The 19,841-nt window shown below is 38.5% G+C and overlaps 1 protein-coding gene and 1 long non-coding RNA gene across 2 annotated transcripts in view; one reads left to right on the plus strand and one right to left on the minus strand.

Moving 5' to 3' along the window:
* LOC136885600 (serine protease inhibitor 88Ea) overlaps positions 1-11,924 on the plus strand; it is a 71,932-nt gene extending 60,008 nt beyond the window's left edge. Inside the window, exons 2-6 of the mRNA XM_067158271.2 lie at positions 294-587; positions 2,133-2,417; positions 5,712-5,847; positions 6,551-6,783; positions 9,208-11,924. Of these exons, the coding sequence (XP_067014372.2) occupies positions 294-587; positions 2,133-2,417; positions 5,712-5,847; positions 6,551-6,783; positions 9,208-9,495 (1,236 nt within the window). The 3' untranslated portion in view covers positions 9,496-11,924. The remainder of the gene's footprint in view (positions 1-293; positions 588-2,132; positions 2,418-5,711; positions 5,848-6,550; positions 6,784-9,207) is intronic.
* LOC136885601 (uncharacterized) overlaps positions 6,673-19,841 on the minus strand; it is an 89,428-nt gene continuing 76,259 nt past the window's right edge. Inside the window, exon 3 of the long non-coding RNA XR_010861571.2 lies at positions 6,673-6,796. This is a non-coding gene — a long non-coding RNA (uncharacterized lncRNA). The remainder of the gene's footprint in view (positions 6,797-19,841) is intronic.

Raw genomic sequence — 19,841 nt, forward strand, 5'->3', positions numbered from 1 at the left:
TAACGACAAATGTGATGTCACTTCCGTTCACACATTTTGTCACAGATATTCGGATCACCCTCAGTCATATTCATGTCAATACAGACATCTTCATTACAGACTGTTGAGGTTTTGTCTGCAAGCTTCTATGAATTAGCTAAACGCCTTCGCAATCCTCTTTGGTCTCTCTTAGTTCCACGCTCAATTCCGGTAAACCATATGCAGCCATCCTCTCCTTGTCGGAATATTCATCCCAAGATCGTTCCAAAATAAATTCCTTAATTTTGTCCTCACGTGGTGTATTTTATTTCTAGATGCTGCAGTCGTTACTGGTGCTGTTGGCCGTGGCGGTTGCCCCTTCGCTTCAGCAGTGTTTGACTGTTAACGATTCGGCGTCGCAGCCTCACCTCAATGACCGGCGGGCTCTCTACTTGGGCCAGCAGAACTTCAGTCTGTCAATGTTACGGAAGATCAGTGAGGGTAAACCTACCACGAACGTCTTCTTCTCCCCGTACAGCACATACCACGCCCTTCTCTTGGCCTACTTCGGAGCCGCCAATGCTACCGAGGAAAGCCTCAAGGGGACTCTCCGCATTCCACCAACCCAGGTAAGTTTTCTTCTGGAGCACCCCCCTTCCACCGGACGTCTAAATTATTTCCACGAGCCCCAGAGATTAATGAACAATTTTCAGCAATCCAAAGAAAAGTTGAATCCACAGATGACTGCTGATTTTTGTAATGTGAAGACTTCGTAATACATAGTAAAATAAACCTGTGTCTTCTTCTTAATTTCCCATTTCCAGACTTCTAGGTCAGGTTGTGAATCAAGGACCTCTACAGTTTTCTCTCTCTCAACCACTCACTCCCTTCCTCCAATATTTCTTCTACTTTTACTCCTCTCTTCTCTATACTCTCCTTTACTGTGCCTCTCTTCCTCTTTCTGGGTCTTTCCCGTTGTCTTCCTCCTATTATTTTCTCTGTAAATACTCATTTTGAAAATCTATTGTCTTCCACACCATTTCAGCTCACTGCTCTCCAACTTGTCTTGCAGTTTACAGAATCCAATTCTCTCCCTGATTTCTATGTTTCTGATTTTATCCCTTTGTGTCTTCCCATGTTCCCAGTTGTTCCTGTAAGGAATTTCTCCTCGGCTGCTTGGATTCTGCTTTCATCACATTTTGTTGTTGTCTAAGTGTCCGCCGTGTATGTGGTGTGTAATACACCGAGGACAGAATTTTCTTGCATTTCTCTGGGACGTCCCAGTTCCACATTGGCTTGTTGGATTCTCTTTCCAATTTCTTTGTTTATTTTCCCATCTTCTACAAGTATACTCCCCAAATATTTGAAGCTTTTCACAACTTCTAATGGTCTTCATTTTCCTTCAATATTCCCTCTTCCTTTTCTGTTACCTCTCATCATCAGTACTGTCTTGCTCTTCTGCACACTTATTTTCATTCAATATTCCTCTATCTCCCAATTCCATACAGTAACTTGTACTTCCATTTCATTTTCTCCCCATATTACTATGACGTCTGCAAAGAGTAAGGCCTTTGTTTCTTTGCTCCCTTTTTTGTTGACACTCTTGAGAATTTCATCCAAGACTGTCATGAAGAGTTGTCCAAGTCCTGTTCCTTCACTAAACCAGTTTGTTTGTCCTGTCTTAGTCTTCACACTACTTGCACACTTTTCGTACATGGCTTTGATCTCTTTTACTTCTGCTCTGCCTACCTTGTTTTTTATCAATAAATCTATTAATGTCATCACTAAATCCTTCCTCAACTCCCATCTTTTCTCCCTCATGTTCGTTAATGCAAAATTTAGATCAAAAGTTGATCTATCTCTTCTAAATCCATTTTGCTCTTTCTCCATTTCCTTTTCTATTTTCGTCCTCAGTCTTCCTGCTCTTTGCTACATGTGAAATGAGGGCGATTCCCTTATAGTTGCTACATTCCTTCTTTATCACTCTTCTTCATTACTGGGATTATCTATTTAAATGATTTAAATGTGATTTGTTTGCAATTTAGTGCTTACAAAACCACCCCGGAAAACATTGCACTTTTTGTCGCCTCTCTCATACTGTGGCCCTTTTTTTACGTGACCCTAGTCTAGTGCGAAGACTTTATCATAAGAGTGCCAAAATCCTTGTGTTACAGGACAAGGTGGCGACAATGCAGGCTTATCGTCTCGACAAGACACTGAGGAACATCACCGCCACCGAGAGCTACGAATTTAGGAGTTCCAACAAGATCTACGTATCTGACCGCATCTCTCTGCGCCCCTGTATAACGAGTCTGTTCGAGGAGGAGGTGCAGGCCATCGACATCTTCAGTGATCCCGAGAAGGCCAAGCAGACCATAAACAGCTGGGTCCAGATGGAGACCAAAGACCAGATCAAGGATCTCATCCCTGCTCTGAACCGGGAGTCCAAGATGGTGTTGGTAAGTGTCATCTGCTAACTATTCTAGGACTTTTTTCTATATACAGTCAAACTTTGATATTTCAAAGTGCTTGCGAAGGCTGAGAAAATTTAGTTATAAAAAATTAGAGGTATGGAAAAACGTGCATACTACTTCAGCTTCCTTTCCAAAGAAAAACAGAACTCTTACATAAAATTAGAAGTCTTGTCTTTATTTCCATGTTTGGCAGCTCACTCCTTGGTGCTACAGCCCCTGTAGGGCCTTGATTCTCCATCTTCTAACTCCCATCCTTCTCAAATCCTCCACCACGTCGTCCAACCATTTGATCCTTGCACTTCCCCTCATACGACGTCCTTCTGGTTTCCCATCAAAGACTTTCTTTACTGTCCTGTTCTCTGTGTCACAACCATCGCAGTCTACTACTCTTTATTTCTGCTACTCTGTCTGGTTTATTATGCAGATCAGTGATTTCCTTATTATTCCTGACTTGCCAGAGTCCACCATCCTTTACTGGTCCATAGTATCTTCCTTTTCCATATGCATAACAACTCCTCATCACCTTTTGTCGTAGTCTAAGTCTCTGCACCATACATCACCACATCACTACTAAGGCTTAAAGCAAAGCAACTCCTATTACCAGCTGCTATCCTAGCATGTATTTCTCCTCTCATATCAGCTGCCATTTAAAGCTCTTGCAGTGTTCATATTCTAATGCATTTGGAACGCCAAACTCCACTAGTGTTTTTTTTCTTTCTCCTTTCTCTATCCACTTCTATTTTTCATGTGCTCTTAAACTTTTCAGAACATGTTTCTTCTGCATGGTGGTGACATTACTGTTCTTACCAGGGCTTGAGTAATCCAGCAGCTCAAGAACACATCACCTCATACTGTAAACAGCTTGCTGAGGGTTGCAACTAGCCAAACGTAGCATTTTAAGCAGCTAATCAAGGTTGCAAAGTGCATTGGCATTAACTTATTCAAAGAAACATTCTAGGGTTTTTAGAAATCAAATTGTATCTTGGCCCTTTTTTAACACTGTTTCCTTAATGGCTGAAGATGTCTTAAAAAGACAAAACATGTACCGATAATAAAACTGTGTGGTCCCACCATGTTAGCAAATAGTGATTGATAATCTGCTAAAGGAGAAGTGAATTCTCCATTTTCAAAAATATGCTCTCCCCATGGAAATACAATTCCAAAAATGGCTTTGATGGCCACAGATATTAAAATCTCAGGAATAGAACCAGCTTTTGGGTGGCTGGTCTGCCACTGTTAAGCAGAGTCCTGGATGGGCGTGCCAATCCAACTGATGAGCCCAAATCGCATGTCTGGGTGAAATGCACACGGCCTAACCACCCAAAAGCTGGTTCTGTTCCTGAGATTTTAAGATCTGTGGCCGTGAAAGCCATTTTTGGAATTGTACCAATAATGTTATCCTGATAAGAAGTAAATCAATTTGGTAATTTAAAGGTGGAATTAAAAGGAACCATAACACTAATTAAGGTTGACAATACGGGCTTAAAACTGAATTTTTTCAGGTAATGTATTTTACTTTATCGGTTACATAAACCAGCCATTTATTGGAGGGATCGAAGAGGGGACCCCATGATCTACCACCCTACCACTGATCCACAGAGGTAGCTTAATGAGAGGTTAAACTACAACTACAACACAATTGTATAATACAAATGAACAAAAGTTTTATTGTTATCATCTTTTAATCCAGATCTCGTACTTTGATTCACACTCTTAATAGCTACCATGTGACGGCTGTGTAGAAAATTCATGAAACTGCAACTTTTTCACAATAACACCGAATGTTTCACTCGGTTGAGAATGAAGTTCTAGTAGTTTGGGAACATAAAATCAAACAATGATAAGAGGCTCAGTGCATCAATTAGCAATTAAAAAGAAGCTTATCCATGTGCTTCTGTACGCAAGAAAATAAACCATGCAATTGAATTGCGCAAAGATCATTAACTGGAAATTGGCAACTAATTAGTTGATCAGTCTTTGTCAGTTCTGTAATATTTAGAAATTATGAAGTTTGTTTCTTGTGGTGAAATATCATGGTTCACAAAATTAGTTCCTACTTCTATCTTTTCTCTGATCATGAAGACTATTATTGATTTGATCAATGACTGTGAACTACCTCCCTTAATACAGTAGATATCCAGAATTATTTTTTTAACCTTTTCTGATGATTCTCTGTGCCAATTTGATTTTATGTGATCGTGGGCGCTGGCATTGAAGTCCTTGTATTTTGTCAAAGGTTTCATAATGAATGACCCCTTAAAGACCTCTTTTAATGCTCAACTTACATGTGTTTGGTATAAAACACCCTTTAGCATGCGAGAATAGCATAGTTGCTTAGAATCATCTTTTACGTAGTGAATGTTTAAGAGTAATTTAAATATTATATTTAAGCGGTCTGTCTATTCAGTACATATATAATTTATTGAATCTAGTGTATGTTTCTTCCCCTAACGGACGTCATCAGCTAGAATAAATCTTACAATATATCAGATAAAACAATTACATTAACAGATTGGTAAGACAAATTAAAATATACTTTTGACACAAGGACATTTAAAATAAAATATTTGCAAATTTTGTTAAAGTTTCAAGTCATATAGTCAGTAAAATTGCTGTCAATTTTTCATTAAAATTCTTGATGACAAAGTTCATGGAAACTAACATTTGTATTCGTAAAATCTTAAGATGAACATTGATGTGAGTAAAACCTTGCATTTAAAATATTTCTTGATAAAGGATCCTTAAGATTTTTGATAGAAATTCCTTTAAATTGCATTTAAGAATGAACACTTCTGGATTCCAAGTCAACACGGGGCCGAAGCAGTAAAATCACCTTCATAATTGTACATTAATTGTGCAGCCCATGCTTTTAGCAATAATTCATACTTAAGCGTGTCTCATACATTTTCCTTCGTCAAATACCTGCCAATAACGACTTTTGTCACTTTCATGTTTCAGAAACGCGTAACTGCCAATTATAATAGTTGTTAGCAGACTGTCAGTAACTTCAATTTCTGAAATAATCTGGTATAACATTAAACAATCGAGTATCAACATTTTTAGAATTCCGGGTCCCCACCTTGTGGGCACCCATGCTGAAACAGCCTTTCCAAGTTTTATAAATATATTGTTGAGATTCTGGTTTTCACTTATGCACCTGGGGTATGAATCTTGGATTTCATGTGAAGCTACTGTTGGGCAAGGAGGGTGTGGATTAGGCATATCGTAGGATGTGACTTGCCCTTTCAGAAATACTTGAAATGCCTCTCCCTTTTTCAGGTAAATGCAGCCTACTTCAAAGGACTGTGGCAGTCAGAATTCCTGCCAGAAAACACTCGCAAGGAAGTGTTCCACATCTCGTTTACGGAACGTGCTTTTGTTGAGATGATGAAACAGAAAGGAAGCTTCAATTACTGTAAGTACCAGCTGCAGAGGAAACAGGCCAATTTATTGCTAGTACTAGCATGGACAATAAAAAAAAAAAATCTTGCTCACCTGAACATAATTGTAGATTATTTCTGGTCATTTAACATGAATGTTCCATCCCTCCTCTCTCTCTTCTAAGTCCAGGATGAGCAGCGCACAGTTAGCTTGGATGGAGAACATACTTTTATGAGGGTGAATCAAATATAAAATATCCTGCCATTAACTTCATCCTTTCTAACGCCGCAATGTTGCCTATTTCCACATAGTACAAAATGATAAACATAATAAAATAAACTTGTTATTAACGTTGGGCATATTGCAGAATGAATTTCTATGCTACTGAGCAATATCCTAATGCAAAAGGAAAAAAAAAAAAAGATGACACTTCAACAACGTCCGCCCCATAGTTAGTCCATTTGAACTCAATAATATCAATAAAATTCATAACTTATCTAACTTAAATAAGTGTGTGTTTTGATAGAATATGATGATGTTAATTAGTGGTTTTCTTCTTCTTCAGGTAGTTTCTAAATGGTATTTTTTCATAAATTATTATCGACAGACTGAAGGAGTCGAAACTGGGAAGAGATGGATTCCTAACTTTGTCAAAAATATAAAAAATATCCAGTTTAAGAGCATTTGTTGAGTGTTACCACAGCATTAATTTGAGAGTTGTGACTTGTTCATTGCAGTGATCTCGGAAACTCTGGGTGCCCACATTCTGGAGCTGCCTTACAAAGGTGAGCACATCTCCATGTTCATCCTCCTGCCACCCTTCGTGAAGACCAACGGCGTGGACGAAGTCCTCAAGAAGCTGAACGCGGAGACTATGCAAGAGTTCCTGCAGGACGATGCCCTCTCACCCCAGAGCGTCGAGGTGGAGGTGCCCAAGTTCACCGCCGAGACCAGCCAGGACATCACACACGTAAGTTGTTCACCTGTTAACAAATTAAACGCTACATTTACCTTCCCTTCTTTCTCAGGCAAATAATTCAGGTGGAGGAACCTAGGTATTCATTGATGACCTACCTATTGATATGATGTATTATGGCCCAGGGCAAAAGGGGGAATTTTGGAAAAAGTTAATCTGATGCAAATACAGCTAAGACTGTCTTAACTTATGCATTCATGTATAATAACAATATACATTTCAGGTTTCACTGAATTTCAGTAATAATTTCTTCCAAGTATCATTGAAGTATTTTACCACTATAACGTAGTGTACCAGTAAAATATAGCCCATCTCTACTATTGATTTTTAAAAGCGCACAAGACATTTCTAGGGGCAATCCTAGGTGAAAGTTATAGGAGGATAGGTCCTATCTACAAGAAAATTGAGATTTCTTTAAAGAAATTACTTTATTAAATTAATTGCAGGTTGAATTGCATTTCACCTTGGTGTAAGTATTCGTCGTCTTCAGAATCGCCTACCAGGTAAACTCGTACTTTCAGGTCTTCTTGTCACCATGGAATCAGATCTGTTCTGCAGAGTCCTTTCGTCACCATGGAATGGAGCTGGAACACCCAGGTCCGTCCGACATGGGGTCGAAATTGTATCTCGTACCTGAAGCTCAACATGATCTCAAAGCTCTCCGATGACCTTGCCGCGGGGTAATCACTCGTGATTTACTCGTACGAGCGTCCACATTTACACAGTCTCCTGACACATTTATTCAGCACCAACGATTGACTTTGATATTGACATAACACGAAGTTTGAAGTACTCAGAACTTTAATTGTCACTTGTAGATAGCAGAATTTAAATGTCATTTAAGAAGTTGAAGATGCGGGTAGCGTCAAATTAAGAAAGAAAAAATAAATCATAGTTCATGGGTATTGGCTTCTGGAAATAATGAAACTATAGCTCGTTCACGTATTGTACACTGTTCGTGGTTGCTTTCCACAGTAAATAATATTGCACTTGACATATAAAAAACTATAGCTGCTCAAGAGTTTATCCATTGGACACTGCTATTAGCGACGATTGGCGCTCATATGTCATCAGATGTCGTGATTCTTAAGAAGTGGAATAACGCAAAAATCCCTTGGTGGATTTGCTTGAAACTTGCTATGCTAGACGTTCATATAATTCCCTACAAAATGACGTATCTCTCGAGCTGATAAGACCATTATCACAGAAGTTTTTGAAAATTTCCGAACCAAAGTTTCTGGAAGACGTGACGTTTATTCTGGAACGCTAGTCCATGTCATGTGGCAAGCGGCTGAGTGGGCAGATAGCTTATCTCGCTCCTGCACCTATATCACTCGCAGCTGTTTGCGCTTCATGCTGGCTCGCTCTGCTCAACGTGGACACATCAAGCTTGCAGTAAATGACGCGTGTGATAATTAAATAATATTCATCTAAAAAAATGCAGCATGTAACGCGCGTTCCTGGTGCAGTAGTTTGTGAGTTTGTTACTGTAATCACATTTCACTGATTAAATACAACAAGAGAGACTAATAATAATAATAAATGCTTTCTTGTCTGAAACATTTGGGGCAGAACATTTTTCAATTCTTGGCCTTTTAGTCAGGGGTGTTGCTTTCTTCTTATTTTTGTTTCGCTGAATACAAGTTTAATTTGTAATTATCTAAAAAAATCTCATCATCAAAGAAAAGATAAAAGTACTCAAAACAGATCCGTATTTTGATCAAAACGTAATGGTAATATAGTCCCCCACTGAATATTACATATGGGAATTGTAGTTGACGGGCCGGATCAAAATTATTCACGACGCTATCGCATTCACTATCGCTGCTGGAAGAAATCTCTGGAAATTGACCTTCACTGTCACTGAGTGACTCTTCGCTGTCAGTTTCATTAACTATTGCCTCTTTCACAGCACTTATGATTAGTTTTATTTTAACCATTTTGACAAAAACATAGGGATAAAACAAAAAATGTAAACCACAATATTCTTCAATCGTGCATCGTCAAAGAACTCAGCTGATAACTTGCAAAGAAATGTGCATAACATAGTCAAAACGCCACCATCCAGCTTTAAAATGTTTGAAAGTGCAGGTTATGTCATCTGTTGACTATTTGTGTGTAACTATTTGAACTCAGAGAACCAATAATGTTTCAAAGGTTTCTGCAAGCCCATATTTAGGCTTCTTTCTAGAGCTATCTTGGAATACATATATACAGTATATACTGTACGACTTGGAAAATAAAATCATTATTTCTTGTTTTCTTCTTCAATAAAGAGTAGAAGTTTCTCTGACAATGAAAGTGTTGACACATGACCGGGGCTCATGGTGTCTGACTGTACAGACACCACTGTATTTATTTGTATATTTCTGTTTGACGTAACACGAGACTAACTGTGCTGTTTCTTTTCTTCCTCAGATCTTAGAGAAGATGGGAGCCGGTGATGCCTTCACAGACAATGCCGATTTCTCTGGTTTCACTGGTGCCCAGGACGTGACCTTCGATACCGTGATGCACAAGGCCAAGATCGAAGTCGACGAGAAGGGAACCAAGGCCGCCGCTGCCACAGCGATCTTCCTGTTCCGTTCTGCTCGTCCCCTCAGCCCTGCAAGATTTGTCTGTAACCATCCCTTCGTCTACCTGATCTTCGATCGTTTGTCGCAGTCCATTCTGTTCGCTGGTGTCTACAGAACACCACACAACTGAAGGGACTTGTTCAGATCCCTTGTGATTTGCTTCAGAAAGCAGGCGCACAAATATTTAACGGACTGAGCAGAAGCGAGTAGCAGAGTTACAGCCACCGGAAAGTCAAGTGCAGACTTTTAAAATGCATTTAGAAAGAATGTTCTGTGTTTCTACCTTCTCTTTTTAAAATACTAATCTTCAAACGTAAGCTGCTCTTCACCAAGGATATAAGTCTAGGCAGCTCTGACGTATAGTCTACGACGTGCCCTTGCCGAGTCTCCAAACTTTGTAATATATCAGACAAAAGAATTGTGTATCATCTCATATGAACATTCTTACCTCATTCCCACATTTTTCTTCCAAGTCTAATCTTCAACGAATCACCGCCAATCTTGTGTTGAACTGCTTCGTCCCAGTGTTCTAGTCGGTTTATTCCATCCATTCATTTAGAATCAGAAGTTGTACTCTTCCATATCACAATCATATTTAATTTGATTAACTAGTATCCAAGTGCAGAGACAAGAAACTCTGTGCGTATGCTTTCAATGATGTAGACAGAACTTTCTTCCTACTTGCAGCTGAAATATACTGCGAAATCATTTTATTTGCCGCATTATTTGTTTAATTTTAAAAACTAAAATTGTCTCATCTCATTGCCATTGAGCCAAAGAGAAACTTGCATATTTCATCATCCCACAAACATTTTCTCCTTGGCAGTGTGGTTGTCTGGTTGTACTCCAGAATGGCTCTCGCTGCGAACAGCAAGTCCTTGTTTTGTTACCATTGTTATGGTTTTTTAAATGTATTTTTGCCACAAGAATGGTGGGAATTTCATTGTTATCTTGTCTGTATAATGAAGTGTGTTCAGTGTTTCAGCTCGCCCAGCATTTTTCACATACCAACTAATTTAAAAAGTACTTTAACTGTACTTCAAATTCTTGAAAGATAAGTTTCCAATTCAAATTAGTAAGGAATAAGTTTTAAGTTGTAAATAATCTGTTTCCATACCAGAAACGTGCACAAATTCTTCCAGATATTTTGAGCAGATATTTCAGTACCCATTCCTGAGAATCTGAACATTCTTGATGTAACATCCTGTATCTATCTAAGTACTTCGGTGTAAATAATTTATATGTAGGTTTTATTTTAAGTAGCTCTAAAAAACAATACTTTTTTTTTTGCACCTTATCAAGAATGTAATTAGAAAATTCCAAAAATTGTAAGAGTCAAGGGCATATAATAATATCCATTGAAAAGACGGAAGTAAAGTCAGACATCAAAGACAACACAATCCAACTGAACACCAAATATGGAACAATAAACTGTGTGCATAAGATTAAATACCTTGGTGAGTGGATCCAATCAAACAGACTACTGTAGATACAGAGGTGTTAGGGGCCAGAGCAAAAAAAAAGGGAGCTAGCTTTCCAAACCACCCAGAACATACATAACAAAAGGTGATTTTCTATAAATACCAACATTCATCATTACAACACCGTCGTCAGGCCAGTCTCTCTTTATGTGTCAGAATGCCTTATCGTCTCTCAGAAATGTGCATTCACAAGTTAGAGAAAGATTCTTCGCTACATACCTGGCGTAAACTACAAAAACGGAATCTAGACAAGAAATCTACTCTAAGATAGAGAAGATCACGGCATTATGTGCAAACACAGGGTCGCTTCTACAGTTACCTAAAACAGATGAGTGAATGTGGTTGTCTAGTGTTCCGCTGGTCCTAAGCGGCTGAAACAATTTCTTTAATCTCGAACCTATCCGTGAGTAGCTCTGATGTGTTGGGTTATCAGACTGATGATTTTTTTTTTTTTTTGTTTTAATTTATTTTGAGACCAACAGCCAACTCTTGGAGAAAACATCTTTGTTGATAGTCAACAAACTTTTGGCAATCTAGAAATGTTTCACAAGTATGCCCTTGGGTCTGATCACACGTTTGTGTTGTTCAAGGAATGGAATGAGCTGTGTCTTTGAACCAATTAGTCCTAAGGTATGAATACGTATGAGAATAAACAATGTCCATCATGAAAAGGAACAGTTTGTTAACACTATTTCTGAATATATGTGGAATGTGTTCCTCCTAGAACGTGGATCATCGATTGACAGTTAAAAGTACTGTATTAGAAATACCATCACAAAAGACAATAGATATATCAGTAGTAAATTAACTTACCTTTCTTACTATGCTAGTCTAAGTGGAAAAATCCTTGACTCAGACAACATGAAATTACATGTTACGGAGTATCACAGTGTAGAGGAAAGAAATACTGCAAATTTCCATTTTCAGTACAACCTTGCATAGCCAGTTTTGCATTATCAGCTGAGTACCATATTTATTTGTGTATATCTCTTGCTTCTTTTTCTCTTAAAATTCAAGCTTACAAATTGGGGTGCGAGGTACCTGCAGAAGGTTAGTAAATTGAACTTGAGGTAATAAAGCCTCATGGTTTCATGCAACATATTGCAGTTTATTATGGTCCGCAACATGTTATTGAATATTAACAAAAGTATGAAAGTTCGCAGCTAAATACGCTCTCCCCTGCCGTTCCCTCGTCATGGGTCAGGCCGTATGGCTTTGTCAGTATTGCACGTGCTTTAAACTGCAGCATTTTATGTGAAACTGTCTCCATCTTCACATACTTAAGCACTTCACTTTCGACCCCTTCTCTTGATTTGTTGGCGTTTTCAAGAGAAACTTCCTGTTTTTGCCAGTATCACACATTAAACTCCATCACTTTAAAGTTTAGGCCCACTGCACAATTACCGTGTTGAATTGCTCGAATTTTAAAAGTTGCTGTGAAGCTTCACCATAACTTGCCTGCAAGTTGAGTCATGCTACAAAGTAAATTATTAGTATATACTGGACTAGATCTTATATCTTGAGCCTGTTCCGACACATTCCCTTTAGTAATTAGGTCCGGGAGAACGCTAGGATCTGAATTACCTTCCTGCCTTTCACCAGACAAAGAGAGAGAGTGGTGATGGTGGTGATTATTGTTTTAAGAGGAAGTGCAACTAGGCAACCATCCTCTATTAACACTAATCACAGGGAAAAATGGAAGGAGTCTGACACTTCCAAAATAAAGGTAACAGCCAAAGGAAACAAGGGCCATAAAGGGCATGAAAATGAAAGACTCCCTAGAGCTCGAAAACCTAATACCATCGGGGTCGGTAAAGAACAAGAGTTGACCAAGGGAGTCAGATAGGGTAGATGAAAGTGAGGAGCCTAGCACAAGTAAGTTGAAGCAATGCCAGCTCTCATCTAAGGGCCCCATGGTCGCCAACCCACGCTCCCTAGTTAGGAGTCCTTGGGGCCCCTTTTAGTCATCTCTTACGACAGGCAGGGGATACCGTGGATGTTATTCTACCCCCTCCACCCATGCGGACAAGTAGGGGGATCTACCATAACTAAGATCAGGGAAGAGCACGGGAGACAATTCGACGATGAGCTGAGAACACGTGTGCATTATTTAAACTTATTTAAACTGACAAATGAAGAAAATTTGGTAAAGAGGAAGAGATCCTCAGTCCATATAAAATGGTAGGGTACGAGATATATATGAGTAAATATGGTATGTTTTCTACCACTCATTAATGTTTTGCGAGACTTTTGGAAATTAGTGAAAAAGACACGCAAACATATTTTAAAACATTGTGTTCACTTTCATTGTTGTTAGGAATTGTTTGATATAACCTGAGAAGTGAGGTTGTTTTCAGTAAGGTGTTTAGAAAAAAGTTGTAATTAAATATTGTGTGAAGCTTTTGTGAAAAGTGGTGATGTCGATGTACCACAAATTATTTCATCATCATCATCATGCACTGTATATTTTTGTTTATATATTTTTATGCAGTAGAAGTTAATTTATTAATAAAATGGAATATTGTTTAAAAGTCAATAATGTAGTTATTCCACTTAATCCCTTTTCTATCCATTCTGATTTCCAGATTGCCGAACCAAGTCGACAAATTGATTCATAGCTGAAGTGAAAACTTGACAGGTTTGAACACTGCTGTCTCTAGTCATTCCTCTAGGGTCTCCTTCCAACTCCATTTCTAACATCTTCCTTGGTATCCTCTGTTCTCACTTTAGCCGGGCTGAGTGGCTCAGACGGTAAAGGCGCTGGCCCTCCGACCTCAACTTGGCAGGTTCGATCCTGGCTCAGTCCGGTGGTATTTGAAGGTGCTCAAATACGACAGCCCCGCGTCGGTAGATTTACTGGCACGTAAAAGAACTCCTGCGAGACTAAATTCCGGCACCTCGACGTCTCCGAAGACCTTAAAAAGTAGTTAGTGGGACGTAAAGCAAATAACATTATTATTGTTCTCCCTTTCTCTTAAAATATCCATACTACTGCAACCTTGATTTTTCTATCTTTTCCTCATTTACCACTTCCTGAACTTCCTCATTTCTGACTCTGTCCATTCTACTTGACACCATTGAAACTTCATTTCCACTGCTTGCTTTATCCCTCTCCTTCTTTACCTACTAGTACAGTCATTCTTAACAGATCCATTATCAACACAACACACAGTGTGGCATTGCAAGGGGCAATGCTTCGTAAAACCAAAACTAACTCCGATGAGAACTATATATAGAACATTGCACCTTTTGCTGGTCAAAACCACGTCTACATCGGTGATATGTGCATACTTTCAGCCACATACCCAAGAAGACACCATAATAGACTCACTTAAAGAAGCAGTGAATATTATAGGAAAGAATGAATCTCTCATCATAGCAGGTGATCTAAACTGACGCATAGACATGCCAAATCAGAAAACAAAACTGGTGATAGAATACCTAGAATCTGAAGGACTTATGCTCGTAAACAAGCCAACAGAACCGACGTATATCTGTAACAACGGATACAGTATCATAGATCTTGTCTTTGTAAACCATAAAATCACCATAAAATCTCTCACAGTGATAGATGATTCACCAACGACCCCTATCAGAAAACATCTACCTATCAAGATAACTGCAACAGTGAAGCACTTTGAACCGAAGAGCCAACAGGTAACGACAAAATACAAAAGAGTAACCAATCTAGCAGCCTTCCAGGAAATCACTCCAACATTGGAAATGATTCAAAATGATATAAGCAAAGGCAACATAATGAAGCAGCCCAGGAGATAGAACAGGTAATACGAATGGGAATGGTAAAGGTTGAGGACAGGACAAAGAATGTTATAATCTTCGGAAAGATACTCTTATAGCTCTCCACAAAGCAAGGTGTTCACGCAAAGAAAGCAAATTACATATCTATGTGATGAAGAGAAGAATATAAAAGGCTAAGAAAAAAGAGAAAACATAGATGAAGGAGAGAAACTCGTCGAAGAAGCAAAATTAAATCCACTTGTAGTTCTTGTAGGGGGCTTCGTTTGCCGACCCATCATATAGATGGAACGATGTGGGATATGCATGTATGTGTGTAGTTCTAAAACCAAGAAAGTCGCACTTCCCTCATCATATTGCCATAGAGGACTGGGAAGAACATTTCAGGAAAGTATTGAACAAGGAAAACTTATCTGCAACTACAGCAGATATCGTAGATGGAGAACAAAAACTCAAAAGAGTTTCACCAAAGAGGAAGTAAAAAACTCCATCAGGGACTTAAAGGGTAACAAAGCTGCAGGAATTGATGGCGTTTTCAACGAACATATACAAACTACAGAAAATGTACTACTAACAACGTGGACATCACTCTTCAATAAGTGCGTGGAAATGAACAAAATCCCTAACACCTGCCGACACTCAATGATGAAGATCTTATATAAAGTAAAGGGTAACACGAGTTGTCTAGATTCATACCGTGGAATTGCCTTAGAAAGCAATATCTTTAAACTCTTTACCAGGTTACTAACAACGAGATTGATAGAAGAGGTAGACCACGCCTTACCGGAAGAGCAATTCGGCTTTCGACAAGGGAGATCTACAATGAATGCAATAAAGAATCTGATTGATGACATAGCAGATACCCTCAGATTTCCAAAAGAGAAGTTTTACGTGATCTTTGCAGACTACAAGAAAGCGTTCGATCTAGTGGACAGGGAAAAACTACTGAAGAAACTGGGAAACATAATAGGATATATGAATCCTTTAACGAATATCATTAGGACCATTCTTGCTTATAATTACATCACTGTAAACGATAACGTCTCTATCTCGAATCCCATAACTCAGATGAACGGAGCACTACATGGTGATCCGATGAGCCCCATACTCCTCAATATAGCGTTGATTAACATATATACATGTACGCAGATGACATGGTACTCGTATAAAAATAAATTTAAAAAAACGAAAAACTACAGGCCGCTTTCAACAAGCTGAACATTTGGGCAGAGGACAATAAATTCAGAATTAATTGACAGAAGACGGTACAGATGATCTTCCACAAGAACTAACAGAGAAAGTTTGCTAAGAGAACGGAGGAGAAACTATGCCAATCGTAAACAACTTTAAATATTTGGGCATTACATTACAAACATCAGGAACTACTTATACCAGACACATCAAGGAGAGAGTGGCTGTGGCCATAATAGGAATAAATGACATCTTCATCTTACGTAAACTTTCGGTTGAAAACGCTATGAAATTGTTCCACGCCAAAACATCCCTGATAATGATATATGGAGTAGAATTGATATGGGAACATCTCACCAAAAGAAATATTCGAGACATTGAAAGTGTAAAAGCAATCTACATGAAAAAGTTATTATGTTTGTCCAAATTCATCCTTCAAAACTATGTTACGAACTGACAAGAGAACTTTTCTATATAGAAGAACTACGACACAAACTAATATTGCCATCTACAGCTGCATTCAACCAGCTGCAAACCAAGACATTTTACACCACAGAGGCTATGACTAGTATGAGTTGGATGAAGGCAGACTAGGCACATAGTGACACGGTTTTCATCACCACGAGTGTACTACCAAAACTTTTCACATCCCAAGAAAGGAATGTATATGTGTATTGTGTGAGAAGACTTGTGACTTATACCATGTTGTGACGTGTACTAAAAGACAGATCGAACTAACCAAATTCTGTTTAACGTAATTAGTCATGTAAACATATTTTAATGGCCATTGGCTGCAGTAAAATCTTTATTTAAATCAAAATTGGTACAAAATAAGTCTTGTAGATAATTCCTTTACATCTGTGTTGTACATCCCTGTTCCATATCCTCTAATGCTCTTAAAGAATCGATTTGCACACCTTTCATTGATTTCCATCCTGTTTCCTCCATTTTTCTTCAATTACACTTCCCAGGAATTTAAAGCTTTCAGCTCTTTTCAACTGATACAGTGTTTACGTATTTATAAACATTTGCTAGTAAGTACTTCTTAGAAAACTGTAAAAACAGAAGGAATTTACAGAAAGGACAATCATCGTTGGTCATCAGGCAAACTAGTTTGGTATGTTATAAATAAAACAGATCTCTTAGCGGCACGTGTACGTTATTGGGAATGAGGATGTACTAAATTAAATTAGGAAAAGATTGTTTTTCAATAAAACTTAATTCACTGTCTTGAATATGTTTCATATACACTGCAGATCTGTTTGTTTAGATCAGGTGGTGTGTGGGACAGAACAAATAAATTTATTACGAAGATCAGCTACCTTAGGCAATCAAAATCACTCATGTACCCTTGTAATTTTACTGACATACCCTGGCACAGCACAGTTACCTGGCATTGATATAAAAGTTTTACAATGCCACTGTCACCTTTACTTCTAAGCATTTATCCTACTGTTGTAGAGTCCGCTTGATGGATCAAGGAACACAATTTCCTGCAATCTAAAACATCATTACACTGTAGATGGAGTTTTCTTATGTTGGTGTTTATGTCATCTTGCCATCATCATTTTGGCCTTCCAATCGGTTGAGTTGTGCTGAATTTAAGATGGTAGGCAGTATTGGCGATGGTGTGAGGTGCTGCGTGCGTGTTGTGGCCGCACCATTGGGGACGTCTCTGACCATATTCTCATTTACTGGGGCACTGTCAATCTTCCACTGAATAGCGTCCTTTGTGATGTGGTCAAAGCAAGGGATTCCCACCGACCAGTGCAACATACATATTAGTCTTGTAACTGGCCAGCACTAAGCTCCATAGAACAATTGTACAGTATATTTTCAACTTCAGGCCTTCTCTTGTCACAGAGCACTCCCGTTACTTCCCTCCATCACATCCATCCAGTATTCACCTTGGTCACACTTCAGCATTAATATTGGTGTTACTACACAAATGAGATCCTAAGTAATGGAAAGTATTGGTCTTCAGTACATTTTCACCATAGACTTCAATATTACCATCACTCTGGTTTGTAAAGTATTCTGTCTCCTTCAAGTTAAGATGAAGGCCAAAGGTGCTGAAGGCATCATGCGAGGCTTGGATCTGGTGTTGCAGATCATGCTTGGTGGTACTGGCTAGCATAACATCATCCGCATAAAGTAAGTTACATGGAACTTCGTGCTGAAGGTCTCAAGTGGTCGTGTCCATTACACAAATAGAGAGTTAAGGTGAATTTTAATCCAGCTGTGACACAAAATAACCAATTGTTTTAATCAGGGCTTTTTTTCAGAGGGAACACGGGGATACGCATACCCCTTAAATATTTTAAGACTGTTTAAGAAACAATATTGGTACATTTCTATCTAGTCCGGCAAATATAATTCCGACTTGAAAGTTCATCAATCAGCTGGTGTCAATGCACTGTTCACAACAGCTGGAGAAGATTTTGAATAATCTTTGATTTAAATAGATCTAATGAATCAGTTTCTCTTGGTCGGCAACTCAGCACTAAGCAGCAGAATCGAAACATTAGGCCATATTATTATCTGCTTCACTAAAGGTTTGTAATTGCTGCCTTATTAAGGCAAAATAAGTATTTTAGTGCTGTATGTTGGCTATACAGTTAATGTAGGAACTTATGATTGGTGGCTTTTGTCTCTTTTAATAGCAGTACCTTTCAAATTTCTTGAGTGTGATTTGTTATGTGCTTTGCATTGGAAAGCAGCATGTCTTTCATGATTAGATTTTGAATTTCTTAACGGCACAAGTAACTTTAAAGAAGGCAAAGAAAGTATTAGACTGTGTTAGTAATATGAACACCTGAACAGAAATGATTTGACGGTACATACTTTAACAATAAGAGAGGAAGTTTTGTTTTTATAAGCACGTAAGCTGGTGTTTGGTTGCAAGTTAGGTTGTTATTTTGTGTGTGTGCGGTTAGTATTGTAGGATGAAGAAAACAGCAAACTATTTTACATCCACCCAGGCATCTAAAAAGCTCCAGGTTAATTATTCAAACGTAAACAATGATGGGGAAACACCAACAGTGTCACATGGTGATGAAAGAAAAGATCACAACAAAGAACTTTCAGGCGCGTATATCAGTGGAAGACATTCCCGAATGCTGGGATTTGGAGAAAAATCTGTACAAATGGTTGGTGGTAAGAAATAAGAAACTTGGCTACAAAATTTGTTAAGAAGTTGGCGATCTGCGAACTGAAAGCACATCACGAGGGATGAACATTTCATTTGAGTTTGTATTTGTGCAGTTGGTAGAACTGAAAATAATTGTTCACAAATGTTTTCTCTCCGCAAGAAAATATTTAAAGATAAAGAGAGTTCAGCTCATCAAGCTGCAGTTAAAACACTAAAAACTTTGGAAACTGCATGCACTAAGGCTTTCGAAAAAGAAAAGGAAATAACTGCAATGTACTTTGAACAGCATATAAAGTAGTTAAGAAAATTCAAGCCTTCCACGATTTTGAAACTGAAATCGACGTGCAAGAGTAGAATGGAGTTCATTCAACTAACGCATGCATAAATATTGTTTCTCATATCACAACAGAAATGAGAAATAAGCTAGCAAACATGATAGTGCATGGGAATAGTAAAATTGGCTGCCTTAAAGATGAAAGTACCATACTCACTCAGCTGCCTCAGTGATTGGAATTTAGAAGTAGGGAGGGGGCACAAAAATGATCTGGGTTTAAGGGCTATCGAAGAGTAGGAGTCGGAGAGAAATATAGCTACAAGATGCTCTCTGAGCGAATTTCGATAGAGACGTAACCAACTTAAGTGCGGTAATAATAGTACTTTAAAATAAAACTTTCACCAAACGGACAATAATTACACATCTATAACGATTAAATAGAAGTTCAGTGGGATTATACAATTAAAATGCCAATTAGTATTTGACTACATGCTAACAAGGTAACAGACACTAGATGAACTACACAGACACATTTACTGAGTGAGACTGCCAGCGTGCGACAAGAGGTGAATCATACCTGTGACCATGACCTTGGCAAAAAAATATACCCCAATTACCCTTTG

This window comes from Anabrus simplex, chromosome 14 (genome assembly GCF_040414725.1).
Source record: "Anabrus simplex isolate iqAnaSimp1 chromosome 14, ASM4041472v1, whole genome shotgun sequence".
Taxonomy (NCBI): domain Eukaryota; kingdom Metazoa; phylum Arthropoda; class Insecta; order Orthoptera; family Tettigoniidae; genus Anabrus; species Anabrus simplex.